Source organism: Parus major, chromosome 6, assembly GCF_001522545.3.
Source record: "Parus major isolate Abel chromosome 6, Parus_major1.1, whole genome shotgun sequence".
Taxonomy (NCBI): Eukaryota; Metazoa; Chordata; class Aves; order Passeriformes; family Paridae; genus Parus; species Parus major.
In genome coordinates, this window is record NC_031775.1 from 13780294 (window position 1) to 13796440 (window position 16147).

Consider the following 16147-nt stretch of genomic DNA (forward strand, 5'->3'; position numbering starts at 1 on the left):
TCCTGTAAACCTACAGCTGCAGAAAAGTAAGGACCACTTGGCAATAAAACATTAATTATTAAATTCTTTTGAATTAAAGTGGAAAGGCTTTTCTGAAGCATAACTTTCTTTTTTGCCCACTAGAAATGAAGACATAAGTGAAAAATTGACAGCAACTTGCCAGATCACAAGACAATTATGACTATACAACATTTTATAGCCCAGTTTCAAGTAGCACTGAGACAGTGCTGAGGGAATGGCCAAAGAAAACAAAACAAAACAAAAAAATACATGAGAAAACTAAAGGTTTTAACAATAGGCTGCAGAGTTTCATTGTTTTAAAGCCTTAAGGTGTGTGTGTGGATGTAACCAATAGGAGTTCGAGGGAGGTTAAAACTGATAATAGGAAAAACAAAGGAATTTTAGAATCCAGAATCTGTCATTGCTGCAAGTTTTACAGAGGGTATGAGTAGGGTAAGGTGTATGACCAAATGAGACCTACAGGAAGTCTCCATGGGCTCAACAGTCTGCATAGCAAAGGATACATAGCAAGAGAGAACACTGTACTTTGAAACTGGCTGTTTCATTTCAGGCATGTCTGGAAACCCTTGCAGCCTCCACAAAAACAAATAGAGAATTAATTAGAAACACAGTGTGGCCTGGCATACTAGTGAGGAGATAAAATGGTGCATTGTGAGAATAATCTCACTTGGAAAGAAACAGGCTTCAGCTATAACCTGGTAGAAAACAGCTAAGACATGAAATCCTGCACTTCCTGGGATTTCAGGCTATAAGACTTTGTAGAATCAGTTTCCAGTTCCTATCTCTGCTGACCACTTCCTGCATTAATCTGGGCAAGTTCCCTCTCAAGGCCAAACCAGGAGCAGTTACCTGGGAGTTTTGTTTCCCATTCAACCAATATTTCTGGCAATGAACTTGTCCATAGCCCAGCTTCTGTCCCTAGACCATCTGAACCTGTGGGAAAGAGACCACAGGTCACAAAGTAATGGCTTGCTCCTTCCCTGTTCAGAGACACAGAGAACATCAAGGTCAGATCTGTAACTGGAGCCTGTGGCTACTACAGTTTTTGTGCAACCACATTTTTGATGCTATGCCTTGGGCACTCTAATCGTTTAACGACTTTGAACAACCACATTTACTTACTGGGAATATGTCCTTGTTCAGATAACAGTAAAGCCCTCTGCAAATTAAGTGCTTTCTTAAAGGGAGTTAAAGGGAATTGCCTTAAGTACCTGGATGGGAAGTGGTTCAAAAGCTGTTCTCTGTCCAGCTTCTTCAAAGCAAGATTAATGACAGCCTGATACTGAACAGCTCAGCTACCTCAGCATTTCCCACTCAGACACAAATTGCTTTAGCACTGCCCTTCCTAGAATGTCCTGGAAGCAAGAAGAGAAAGGATAGCACACAGCAGAGAGGGCACCAGAAGGAATCAGGATCCCTACCCTGCCAGCAGACATGATTCAGGAGGCATTCTGGACAGTTTGATGGATTTCACACATCAGATAGATTTCAGCGGAAACAAACTCCAAGAGAAAACACCCTCAGCTCGGTAGGCTGATAATTTTCCTGCTGGTAGTGACTCATTAAGCGTACAACTGGCTGCTGTTCCCTGAATATCCCTCAGTTGTCTCTGAAAGGCCCAGCCTTAACATCTCCTGGCTGTACCATCAGCCCCTCCCTGCAGCTTGGACACCGCTAAGGCAGGCACCTTTCCTCACCCCCTGCCTAGAAATCCATTGCTACTCTGGCACATACTATAAGGGAGCGAAGCACTGGACAGCTGGGTGTCCCCAGGAGATGAGAAAAAATCATCCTATGCCCCCTTGTAAAGTAGCATTTATACGTCCACATATACCACAAAATGCTATAAAATAAATTAATGCAATCAAATTAATAATCCAGTTACAATAGTTTTTCTTTTATCTAATAAAAGCTTTACTAAGACAATTCTATCCTTAAGAATTTCTGAATTATTGAGTAAATTTGTGTACACATGAACACATTTAATTAAACAAAATGCTAAATAGTTGGAACCAGCATCTACAGGTCAGCTTAACTAAATTATCACATCTCAATTGCTAGTTCTTGTGCAATCCCATTTTAAAATAGGAATCCAGAAGAAAACACAAAGGTAATGCAAATTTGTTTTCTTTAACTTTTTTCCAAAACATTTTCCTCAGCTTTACACCAGTGATGAAAACCTATACAATTCTCATTTGTACGTATCCCTTAGAAAAAATTCATATTCAAAAAAGGAATTGGAGAAATGCACATACTAAGAAAACACATGCATACATAAATGCCAAGTAACATATATATAACATTAACCAGGTGAGCAAGTCAGATTCCTCAGATGCTCTGGAACTAATGCATGTCCCAAACAGACAAAATCACTGCCATTCACCTTTTTGCAAACCCCACATCTGGACTGCTGGCTGAACAACCAATGTCACAATGAGGACACATGCAAAAGAAGAAAATAATTTACAGTCAATGTGCGTATTGGGAGTTTACTACACTGTCAATTTCTACAATGCTAGAGGCAGATTGCTCTCATGAAGAGTTTTGCATATACCTGGAGAAAAATCAATATTTCCTGAAAAAGCCCACACAGCAATTCACAAAGTGATCCTCACAACAGCAAGCTGAAAATCTCTGTGGAGCCATGCACTCAGGTACTGCTACACAGGAAAAGTGCTTAAGAGGAAATATGCTGTTCCTTTATTAGGTATCGTTTACTTTATTATTTCAGTGTAGGTTGAAAATAAAATGTTCCTTTTGTACAAAAGGGACAAAAAATAGTGGACCATTACTCAGCTGCTTACCTAAACTTATCTGTAAAAACAAACACACACATTCTCTGTTGCTGTTTTGTTCTGCATCAGGGATTCCATCCCTGTGCAAAACACATGCTCCACATTTAAAGAGTTAAACATCCTCTCGCTTAGTCGGCTTTTCTGAATGTAAAATGCAAGATAATAACACACACCATATCTTGAACCAAAACTGAACACAGCATAACAAAAACCCCGGTGCTAAACGACAGGCAGTATGAATAGATCCATTTCCACTGCTTGCTAATTCAAAATAAATCCTTTACTGTGATGTAAAGCAAAACAGACAACACTAAACACACCAAAAATATCATGACTTACCCTTTCGGAGACACTTGCTTTTCTTAAGATATTTGGCAGTAAAAAACGGCATAGCTGCAACACTAAGGTTTCAGCCAAAGCTGACCTTTTGTTATCAAGTGCTAAAAGCAAAATGAACAGACCAAAGAGAGAAAGCAAATTATTGTACCAGATCTTTAAAATGCTCAGAGATGAGCAAAGGGAATTCAGAGTGGGATAAAGTATGTCAAGTTGCACGGTGGGGATTGCAGATATCTTTCTGCTCATTAGCACTGCTGTTCGAGTTATTTAAAGTGTGCTCGGGGGAAATGAGGACAATTTCCATGACAATATGTACAGTATCATATAAGGAGGAAGCATTTTTTTTCAGGCAGAACTTCTGCATTACTCAGCTGCTACAGCAACATATGTTGAGAAGAAAAAAAAAAAAACACAACAGGTTTGGATAATGTACAAAAACCTGATTCTATTAACCAGTTCTTGTCTCAAGTAGAAAATGTAGCACTATAAATCTCCTGTCATGTCACTGGGTTATCTCTTAATTTCCTCCTTAGGCACTTCTGGCTGTCTCCTCATTTCTACTTAGGCACAAGGAAACTTGCTCCAGAATGTTTTGATTCTGATCATCCCACTACCCCATGCCTCAGTTTCCCCATTTTTCAAATGGGGCAAGTGTGACAGTGCTTTTATTTAAAAAAAAAAAACAAAACAACAAGATCAAAACTTCAAGACTCTTGGGCAATAGGTAATAAGAACCAGGACTTAACCCCATTGCTTTGTCCTACAGGATTACAGCTGTTTATTTTTCCTTAGTCCACAATGCTGCTTTTAAGTCCACTAAAAATATTTTGCTTTCATTCAGCCAAGATGACCTGATTTTGAAATTCAGCTTTATTCCTGTTGCTTCTGCTGCCTCTCTGGGGAGCTTAAGGCAGTTTGGTACTGATTTCGTATCTTTTCAAATTCCATATAGTTTGGACAGTACATTTAACAGCAATGATACTTATCAGTGTTTGTCGCCTTCTAGTCACCTACCTCTAATTCACTCAATCACAGCATATTGGTTGGGCAGGCAACACTTCATTCCTTGGAATATAAAGGACAACGACAGAAATTTGACTACCCAGTCTTGGGCATACTAATGTTTCTGTGCTTCAAGTCCTTCTATGTGTAATGACCCAAAGGTAGAATTCACCCTTTTAAAGGTTCATGGATTTATGGAAAATGCATAAAAGCAAATAATCCATACTTCCAATGGTGCTTTAGCGCTTGGCTTTTACTGATTCCAGCCTTTGGGGTACTGCCAAGTCATCAGTGCACTGAGACAAGAAAGCAGCTACTTGTCAGCAAGGGCAAACATTTATAACCTATAACCATTAACCCACTGAATGGATTTTAAGTCAGCTTTCTGGCAAAGGAAACCTGATCCAAAGGAAACCAGAACTACTCTTATAAGGTAGAAGAATATACACCACTATAAAGAAGACTATAAAAACCAGGGCTGCACTTTCCAAGATAGGAAGCTTATAGCTGTGCCTTTTTTTTGGACCATTTGTTGTCAGCATGGAAATAAATACTAGGTTTTTTTGGGCAAGACAAGTTTTATGCTTAAGAAAAATCCATTCAGCATGTCATCTGAAAAACTTCACAGTTTAGAATTCACAAATCCCACAATATTCAGTAGGATGTCATTGTTCTTGTACCTGTACCATCATACAATAAAAAACCTGAACCAAACAACTCAACTGTGTGCTCTTTCATTAGATAGTTTTGAAATCAGCTGACAAGCTTTCAGGAACAAATAATTCTTCCATAGCACACCTCAAGCTAAGGTCAAGTTAACCTTATATTGTAAAATCCTATTTGGTCCTTAAGCATGCATGGAGCAGAAAGGAACAGTAGAAAGGAAGGAGATGAGAAGAGTCCCCAAGTCAGTGACACAGGCAGCTGCCATCTGTGAACCACTGCAGGCTGTGGGCTGGACTTGGGGAATGTACACTATCATATGAGGAAGAAGCATCTTTTCAAGTAGAACTTCTGCATTACTCAGCTGCTATAGAAGCACATCACCTTGGAATGGGAGCCCAAGCTTGCTACTGCTCTGCTTTGGAGACTGCCCAATCTACATCATATTTAATCTGGAAACACTGACTGATCTTGTGTCATCAAAAAAAAAGACCTCACACATTCTCATAGATTAAACATAATTTATGGCCTCACAAATCTTTCCATGGATATCTGGAAATATTTGGGGGTGTGGGCCCTTTCTATCATTCTTAATTCCACCCAGCAGACTTTAAACAAAAATTTGCTCTAGAATCTTATTATTTTGAAGGAGAAGTTCAGCAGTCAGAATAAACTCCGAGTTTATCCCTGAACCTCATGACACTTTCTCATGCTATTATTGTGTGGTACATGAGAAAAGAAGTCATGTCCAAACAGCCCTCAAAACATCAGCTTCCTTTTTGCCAGCAGATATATCCCACACTCAGTGGCACACCAGGCTGGAGTTCCTTATGAACTAAGTCTGCCTTTTCGCACTCAGTGATTTTAAAGGGGGGAAAAAAAAAAAAAAAGGAGAAGAAGAAGAAATACCCAGTAAAAACCACAGCACAACCACAAGGGAACTCCCTTCTCTGCCAGTTTAACACAGGGTCAAATACAGACTAATGTACTAATCCTCCCAGCTGCCTAGGATTCTGGCCCTTTAATGACCTTGCACAAAACCCTAGTGCTTGTAACTCCAGTACCCTATATTCTACCTCATTTCCAGCTCACTGCCCTTGGAGCTAAAACCAGAGGTTGCCCTCCTGTTAGACTTGCAATTTCCAGGGGGAACTTTGAACTTAGGTAAACAAACATTTGTATCGCTCATCCAGGGCAATGAAACACAAGTTCTCTCTCTACGCCTCCCTGCTTCCTACCACCACAGCCTACTTTGAGAAACCCTAAGAATCTGTATCTTCATGATGAGATAACTGTTTATTCTTTATCCTCTAGTACTCTTCTGTTGCTCAGGCATAGCTTTCCTTAATCAGCTCTCCAAACAGACTGAAATCAGGTGAAAACTTCCATCCTGACAAAGATCTACAGACACCAAGAATAGAATGAATTAGACCCAAACCATCAAATGTTATCATTTGATGATATCATATCCACTGTTAAGACTGCTTCCTTTAGTAATGCTTTTAGAAAGGACTACTAGATACAAGTCCTTTTTGTGACTGCAAGAAATCTAATTTTTTCTGTTATGCACCATCATAGCAAAGAACACATTAATACACGATTAGTGGGTTTCTCCTCTTTTATTCATCCTCCAGATCCCAGTTCAGTTGAACTGACATGGGAGTGCACAAAGCATAACCTTTACTATTAGGAGCAGGCTAAATACATGGGGAAGAGCACCCATGACTCTTCATTACTGCATTTTCTGAAACAAATTTCAGTATCAGGTTTCAAAACGTTTTACTGAAAGACAGCATCATCTTCTCCATCTTACAGATGGGAACTGGAGAAGGGGATTGTGACTTCTGTATTACCACCACACAATTAAAAAAGGGAACAAGAGGGAGACTTTTCTGATACGTAAGTGAGCAGCACATAGCTTTTTGGTTCCTCTTCTCTCTCCTGCAGCCCAAGAAAATCTTAGCATCTTCAACAAACAACAAAATGACTGACAACAAACATGAAAACTCCTGATTACTATTAAAGGTCATTAGTTGTTTGCACATGTTTAAATTTTCCACTGGATTACAGCCCTAGGGGATTTTCTGCTTTTATTTCCCACCTGGGCCCACTTAGCATGAAACTCAGAGAGAAAGGCAGTAAGACACTACCTTATTGTTCCAGGATCTGATCACAGAGCATGTGATAAGACTGTGGCTCTCACAGCCCTTGAATGCCAGTGAGTGGTGGGCAGGAGGGGTGGATGTACCCTCCATCTCACAGTAACATGATGCTCTAGAATGGCAGCTGATAGAGAAGCAGGTGCTCCCTCTCTGTGACTCCAGCACCATGTCCAGGCTGGAAAGGGACCAAGGGTCTGCAGGCCAGTGTGGTAAATGAGCAGGCAGGTGGCTGTCAGAGGGTGGCATTGCAGTGTGCCAGGCAAAAGCTGCTGTGCTATGCAAGCCCAGACACAGGAGTGATACCAGATGGCTGCAATAATACTCACCTCAGCCTGCTTCCATACCCCCAACTCCTATTTTATCAGATGAAAAAAGCATGCACTCAGAGTACCAATTTAAAAAGATTTCTCCCCCCTACAAAGTGACCAGGAGAGATTTCTATCTGTTGCTGATTGGGCTGATAAAAGCAGGTTTGTTTTTTTTTTTTCTTTCAGCAGTTTAGAACTAAGCCTGCCCTAGGACAAGTAGGGTCATTTTAGTCTGTGACCACATACATAAATTGTATCTGCAGAACAAAGGAATCTCAGGTCAATTAAAAAGATCCTGTGGCTATAATATTCTTCTGGGAAGATGCCATCTACATATGCTTATTACAGCCACATAAATCCCACCCCCTCATTCGCCTCAAGCAAAGTAATTGTCTTTAAAAGCAAGCAAAATAATTATTTTTCCAACATACTTGTCATCATTAATTATGGCCAGAATAGCCAAGCAGGAGCTCATGCCCAGGCTTTTAAATGTTTGTAGCTAGTTAGCATGGCTGCCTGTAACTTTTCAGCTTTTCCTGCAGTGTTAACATTAACATAGTGTGGCTTCATTAAATCAAGGCACGCACTGATAAGCTAAGTATGATTCATCTGAGAACACTGAGACCCTTCATGCTTATCTGTCCCTTAGCAAGGATGGGGTTCAATTTATGCCAATGTATATTGGAGCACTGCTGGCTGTACTCCTAGTGTCACATTCAGGCAAAAACACGTTCCAATGAGGAACGAATTTTTCTTAAAACACGACTGGAAACTGCAGGAATTAAATGGCCACTAAGTTGAAGGTATTTTATAGGCCACTTTTGCAAAGCTATGTGGCATTAATCTACAAACATGGAATACCAGCTTCTGAAAAAACAGAATGAAAACTTTGGCCTGGTTCCTGTACTTCTCCCTGAGCCAAGTCTCCCACTGAAGTTGATGGGACTTTCCCTGCATAAAGGCTACGGAGTTTGCCCTACTTTTCTCTTTTTTTTTTTTTTTTTTCCCTAGTTTAACAGGACAGGCAGTGGTAGGGAAAGAGATGCTGTTTCCCAGCTACATGTGGGATGTGTAGATGTGATGTGATGAAAACCCACCTGGTTCAGAACATTACAGTGTGGTGGGACATCCACAGACAGCTTCCAAAAGGCATTTTTATCTTAACTGATTTTTGAATGACGTGTTTTTAAAGTATCAGTGACTTTTGTTGGTCAACAACACTGAACAGCCTGAACACTATCTGGCTTCTGAATCATTGCCACTCCAGGCATTCATAAATATCAGGTCAGCCCACCAAAATCAGGAGATGGGTTTCCAACCAATGGGATTTTTCTCATTATTATCTCTCTTCAGGTTTCTGAGCCTTTGCAGATCCTATTTGGTATCTTTATTTTAAATCCATAACATTAAGAGACTTGTTCTTTGTTAATGAAAGCTGGAAGTTTTACATAATCATAGTATTTTGAATTAGGGTTTTCAAGGGAAAACACATACACGATGAGACAACATATGACTTCATGCCTATGTGTTCTAAACAGGAAATCCCAGAGCCTTGCCACATTTTTCTTAATTCATTTTGGAAATGAAATAAATTCAGTTATTCAGGTACTTAGAACAAGATGAGGACAAACACATCTGCAGCACTTACAAAGCAGAACAAGACAAAATGCTAAGTCTACAGAGCTTAGTTAAGAGATACTCATACAATAAAGTGATTGGTAACACAATTTTACTGCTTCAACTGGGCACAAAGCATGGCTTTTTTTACAAGTAAGTAAACCACAACAGAATAAATCACTAAACATGTAAGTGTTGTGAGAGAGGGGAAGGAGTCTTTGCTCACAGCCTCAGTACAGGAAATAGATGCAATTTTGTTCCTAGTCCTACAAGCTAGAAGTTTAGCACAGACACATGTGCTCTCCACCCTGAACAGAATAATGGAAACTGAGACTAAGCAGAGCCACTGGCCAGAAGCCCCAGACAAGCCCCCCAAGCACCACAGTCTCATGTTGGATTCTCCAGCACAGCCACTCAGAGCACCACAGCTTAGGCCCACATGCACAAGTGAGATGAGGGAAGGCCCCGGGAACCAGTTAAGGGAAAAAAGGTTTTTTTCTCTTCAGAGTAAGCTCCAATTTTCATCCTCATTACACAATTGCCACTCCACAGTCCCTCAAGCATAGATAATGTACCACAGCAATGCCAGTCTCACCATCCAAACCTCCCCAGGCTTTTACAGGGGAAGGAGAAAGAGGAATAAAATAGTAAAATGCAAATCAGCCACATACTGAATTTCAAAGCTCCCTTTAATTACAATTTCTTCCTGTTTCCCTGGATGTTTGGAGCACTGCTCTAAGCAAGCCAAACTGATAAACAGACTCCTGATCATCTTATTAAACTCATTCAAGCATGTAACATCTGCCTTGGCAAGTCACTGGCTTTGAACAGAATCTGAATTCTATGCTACAGTCAGGCAGAAGAATCAAGGTACTATACTTCAGTATTTGTATTTTCACATCCCTCCGTTGGGCAGAGACTGAGACAGAACTTCTCTTTCATGCACAAATGTGAGGAAACAGACAGTGCAGGTTCCTGTAAGACTACTGAACAAGAATGCATCTTTAAGGGTTACACTACTGCTTTCCTGGGACCTGCCCCCTTTAGTCCTGCTGATGCCAGGATTCCTTCTTTTGGGATGATGCCTCCTCAGGGCAGCAACCTGACAGTGAGCTTTCTATTTTCCCTTTGCCTCTACCAGAGATGAGAGCAGGCCAACACCTTCTCTTCAGAACTGACAATTACAACAGTAATTACCACAGCTAGAAAACAGGCTTATTCAATGCAGCAAAAACTGCCTGTGTTTCAAGGTACAGCAGGAGAAATAAATACAGCCATGACCCTGGGCCAAATAATCAGCAATAATGATGTCAGCATAGCCCGATTTATCCTCAGCTGAGGGATCCTATCCCACTTCTTTCCAGCAAAACCACAGCTGAGAGCCTGTTCCCTAAGCACCAGGGCTAGACTTATACCTAGAGCTTTTCCAGTGCTGCTACAGGGGTAGAAGGCTTAAGTGTCATCCCAGTACACCGTCAGCTTAGACTAATGGAGCTGCAGATCTGCTACCATAACATATCCTGTAGTGCATGCTGACGACACTCTCATGTAAAGACAGGTAATGGATATTTAACTGCACTGACAATGTCTGCTAAGGCATTAGAAAGGGCATCTCTTTTCACCCTTGACCAGTAAAGAGAATATAATGTTCATTTAGCTTCAGACTAGTACACCTAGAGTAATTTAGGTACCTTTCTTCACAGAAGCATCTTCACAGCAGAACAGAAGAAATGAAAGGGTATTTCAAGGAGATCAGAACAGTTTTTTAATTCAGTGCAAATGTGTTTGGCCTAAATTAAAACCTCTGAAGATATTACATTTTGCAGAAAGTATTTAAATGTCTTTACTGATACACATGTTTCTTATCTATAAGCTGATCTACAACAGAAGAAAAGCTCAGGCAAAAGCAATCAATGCAAAAATAACCTAAAAACATTTGAAAGACAGTTTGCTGTCTTGGGATAACACAAAATGAATATTTTGCATTGCTCAAAAGTAATTTTAACATCTCTGTCATCTGATCTTCCCGAAGATGCTTTAACTGATCTTTTCCCAGATTTTTTACCCTGACATCATTGCTTTCATGGCAGAAAATGTAGGCAAGTAAATTAAAAAATTAAGGAAAAATAGAACCCCACAACAAAGCGCAAAACCCCCAAAAAACAACAACCAAACAACCAAAACCACAACTCTCTCCCCCAAACAAAGAAAACAACGTTTCTACTTTTCTCCAGTGGTATCTAGATTAAGCCCTAAAAGCTTCTGTTTGTTCACAAAAGGCCCTGCAGGTGAGAGTGTTACAGGGGCTCAGACAGCTCCTTTCCCAATGGAGTAGCACAGACAGCAGAAGACATTTGCACACTGTGCTCAAACTGCTTTGATCCATCAACACCACCAGCTAAACACTTCACACCAACAGCCTCACTGATAAGGAATGTCAGCATCTTCCATCACTCTTTACTGCACACAGGTCCACAGCCCACAGGTGCCACTGCTCAGACTCTGCTTATTTGTCCTTATGGAGTGAAACGGTCTCTCCATCTTTCATATTACTGAATATATAGATGTGAAGCTTAGTGCACTATGCAAATGCATCACCATTCCCCTTTAAATTGCACTCTGGCTCCTCCCCCTCCATGTTTCTTTCCCCGACTGCACAGCAGAAGAATATCCCAACACATTTGAAGCCAATGAAGTCATATACGCACAAACATCTGAAGAGCCAGGAATTGAGATGTAAACTCTAAAACCTACTAGTGGTGATGCAAATATGCTCATATAACAGGTTAAGATAATTTACTGCTAATCACTTGCACACAAACACCCAGGTAACACACTTAGCCCCCCCATCACCACCTGCACAATGACAATCTCAGTTTTAGAGATGAGGACAACTGCTCCCTACAGCTGACAAAAATTATGTTTTTCCATCATGGTACTACTTAAAAAGACTGAGAATTAAATATTTAGACAGAGAAATCATTACTGGTTAGATTTGATAACAAGGGATTGATGACTTTTGTCAAGTACATAATGGAGCCCCAGGATGGGGAGGGAGGGGGATGAGGTCTCAGGATGGAAAAAGGATCAGAGCTGGGGTATTCAAAAGCCTCATCTATTTTAGGCTCAAAAGGGTTGGATCCCACAGGTTTGTCTAACAATCTGGAAAACAAAGCAGCCTGGAACATCTATTCACAGGTTCTAGCCCCCAGTATCAAGACTAAATAAATTGTTTAATTCAGGATATACCATGTACTCAATGCTACTAGCTGAAACAAATTTCAGACTGTCACACAAACCTGAGACTTTAATCAAAACAAAGAAATTGATGATCTTCCCCATGATAGCAGCATCTTGTTGGTGTTGTGGTGGAGAAGGGAAACAATATATTTCCTCATCTAATATTTTGTTTAGCTGTTTCTTCCCCATTCCTGCAATGCACGTGTACAGTGTGGTTCCAGAGTATGGCAGTAGGATGTCTGCATTTTGAGTCCTAGCACTCATGCCTCTGACCCATGGGTGGCTATATTTAGGAGCTCTGAGCAGACTCCTGCAACCAGTGTGAGAACCCTTTCTGGAGCCATCTTGTCTCCTTAGATCTTTTCTGATACACTAATTAGAGTGAGCAGTACCTGAGCTGAGAAGGCATCAGACTTTTCCTGTTTTGAAGCACACTGCAGAGGATGCCTCACTTTGCAGAAACTGAGAGTGCTATCAGACACAGTGCTGAGCACCTTCAATCTGTTATCCAGGGACAGGGAGCCTTTCTGAAACCACCATTCCTACAACTGCGTCCACAACTCTGCCACCGAAGGAACAGGCTGGATCAGAGCAGCTCGACTAGGCCATCTCATCACAATAATCCCCTGAGCAAGGTAAATGGGGTTAAAAACTGAAATTGCCCAACTCTTGTTCAACTCTTGATTAAATGAAGCATTTTTGTGATTACCCAGCACTAGGCATAGTAAGAACACAGCTGTTTTGCACAGGATTATCTGTGTCTTGCAGGCCAGGTAGTTCATCCTGGGCAGAAAGGATTGCATGGTCCAGGATGGATCTATCCCTCCAGCCTGGTACTGACAGCTGTCCAAGTGTTTCTGTCCTGGTGGAGTCAAGTAAATTCTGTCAAGAGTCTGACTGGGTCACCTAGAAAGGGGACCTGGGAAAGGGAGAGCATCTCTGCAACTCATTCCTCTGACAGAGCCTTCTCACCTGCCACGCCTTCTGAATCAACTTCCATGTCTTTCCTGCTGTGCTCTAAAGCATGACCTTTTTCCTCAGCATTTTCCCAATCTTTTCCCAGACTGATTTCCCAAGGCCAGTAGGTAATTCCCAGTCTGGAAACCCTGGAGAATGATCTGGCATTTAGGCCACTCCATTCAGGAGCTGACAGAACAGAGCTAAGACTGGTGGTTGGACCTTCAGGGCCTCACACAATACTTCTGACAATTAAGTTTCCTCATTTAGCTCTAATGACCTTGCACACATGACAGTGTTTGCTGGGTGGACAGCAAACTGTGTTCTATACCTGCCACTAACTCTACCTTAAAGGAACCAAGGGTTGACAGTCCCTTTGAACAGAAAGATCAAGCTTGCATTATTATGAAGTACAAAATTTCAAGCTACCTATAAAGGTTAGTGTTATCATGTTATCTTATATTTTACATGCAGACATAAAAAGAAATAATCTATGTAATTACTGTCCTGAGCCAGACCACTTGTCCAAGCAAGAACGTAAGTACTACAAAGGTAACAAATCATTAATCAACAGGAAGATGGTAAATAATGGATTTCAGAAAGAGTCTTGGTTTATAAAGGGCAAAGTATTCCAAACAAAATGGGCTAGTAGCTGCAAGGAGGCTCTAAAACAAGCAAAGTGCAGCAGGGACAATGTGCTTGGATTTTATTTCAGTATTCATGGCTCCAAAATTCCTTAGTACTGAAACTCAAGTTGTCTGGAATACGAACACTATCAGAGATACTCAAAACTCAGCCCTCTCCAAAAGGCAAGATCACAGAACTCAGTGTATTCAATTTGAAAAGGAATATGCAGTAGGCAGCAGCAGAGCAGGAAGCTGACAGACCACTTCTACTCTGAACAGGAACATGGCTTTGATTCCTTTGCAGCAGCTCCCTGTATGCAAAATGGGGAAGAAGACAACTTACTTCTTTCTCGTGTAACGTGGCAGAGGCTCCACGACAATTAATACTGGCTCTAAGCTATGAAATCACTTAATAAGGCATGACTGAGCTAGATCAGGCACAGACGCAATCACATTTCTGTCAAGTTAGGGAAAGACCACAATAGTTTACATCAGCTTTATGCCAGCTGCAGGAGAAAAGATACCTAATCCAACAAAACTGGAAAGACAGAAGCAGACCATATCTATATAAGCAGACCATATCCGAGTAAAAATAAAGCTTGCTAATTTACAGCCTGGGGGGGATATGTATTTTCCTTTTTTTTAAAAAAATGGAAACATCAAAGAATTTATGTCAGAACAGTACATTGGATCACATGCCTACATCTTTGGTACTAACAGCTCCAAAACCGTGTTCAGTATTTGAATGGCCTCAGACTGTCAACTCTTCAGTATATGTTAAATCTCTCATCAAATGCACACAGTATGAGGCTCTAGCTCCAGCTTCTTCAAGTCTTGTATCTAGATTTTTGTTTGCACCTCCATTTAGAGGCTCCCAACCTTTCTCTTTCCCTTAGGGAGCACATGTGTTTTATCTTTTAATGTTTTATTTAATGTTCAGATAATATCTTCATAAAGATCTGTAAATAGAAATTTGTGAGAGCGTGTGAAGGTAGTACAAGTGTTGCAAACTGCAGTGACAGAAGAAGAACAAAGAATCCTAGACAGGCTACAAAGACAAAAATAATCACATGAGATGAAAAATAATGTATTCTATGAAAACAATGCATGTTATGGAAAAATGAATCCTGGCAACCACCACAGTTACAGGGAATGGTAAATTACAAAGGAATTTATATGTGATAAAAGCAGTAAAAAAGGACTGTTTGGTCTGCAAAATAAAGAGATCTCACATAATCAATCCTCTTCCAACATATTACAGGTCTCTGTGGATTTCAGATGTTGTTGTTCGGCTACCTGCTGTATGTCCAGCAGAACACATCATCAGCCACACAGGCAGGACTCTTTCCCTTTTACTCTTGTCTGAATTAAGTGATTTTACTAAAACTGGAATAAGCCTAATACCTGTGAAAATCAGTTTTAGTTTTCAACAAAATTACTAGGTGACCTAGACATGAAAAACCAAGGTTAAATAAAATGTTACTGGTTGTTCTGTTACTATACAGCCTACATATAAGCTAGTGTAAACAATTTTTCAAGGCTATCACAACTACTTGTGTGATTCAGAACTGGTTCCACCCCTTCTCCCTGCACATGTACCATGCAGGGTTTTCTTATGAACTGACTGTCCAGAGTTGCTATTCAACAGGGAGGCAGTTCTCTAGTTGTCACCAGTTACTGTCCTGCACTGAGACACATTCCTTAATGTTGTCTCATGGTTCCCTGGGATGTTCTGTAAAGCTACCAATTTATACTTTAAGACCACATCTTCTAAAATGCGATCAGAAAACTGAACTTCAGCATTAGTGTCTACAATACTATCCAGAAATAAGCCAGATAACATGATGCAAACCTCAAACCATGGAGAATATACACAAAGAAAAATTCAAGCTGACACTCATCTTGAACAGGCAACCATTTCTGATGGAATCATCTCCCCCACAGCAACCCATGGCTTCAAGACAAGAAAGTGAGTAGAAAAAAAGTTGATGGAGAACTTATGAAAAGGGATGTGAAAACATCACAGGGCTATGCTACTAAGCCAGAAAAAAAATTCTAAAGCAATCTGAAAGCCAACAACCTGCAGCACCAAATGCCAAAGTGGTAGGGAGAGAGGTCTAGCTGGCCCCTTCATGAGCCTGCTAGCCCCTTCAGTTCCTGCAAGACCTTTCCCACAAAAGCAGCTGGGGTGCCTTTTTGCGCCTAAAACAAAAAATAACAGGAAAGAACAACAATGATACAACATGGAATCCATCTTTCCCCCCAACTCCCTGCTTTCCCCCTGCCTGCCAGGAACCCTTCCTAGAAGCCACAGCAACAGTATCTTGTCTCTCCCCTCCAGCTGGACTGTTGCCAATAGCAGTGAAATACACCCACTTCCTAATCAACTTATTTAAAACTGTTCATCACAACATCTA

General features: G+C 40.7%; 1 protein-coding gene across 4 annotated transcripts in view; it reads right to left on the bottom strand.

Annotated features, from left to right (window-relative positions):
• The window catches only part of ARHGAP22 (Rho GTPase activating protein 22), a 129054-nt gene that overhangs the window by 52216 nt on the left and 60691 nt on the right, over positions 1 to 16147 (bottom strand). The window contains exon 1 of one of the 4 annotated variants that reach the window (XM_015633036.3): positions 3156 to 3341. The exons of the other annotated variants lie outside the window; for them this stretch is intronic. Within the exon in view, the coding sequence (XP_015488522.1) occupies positions 3156 to 3207 (52 nt within the window). The 5' untranslated portion in view covers positions 3208 to 3341. Of the gene's footprint in view, positions 1 to 3155; positions 3342 to 16147 lie in introns of those variants that run through there. 4 annotated transcript variants of the gene reach the window in all.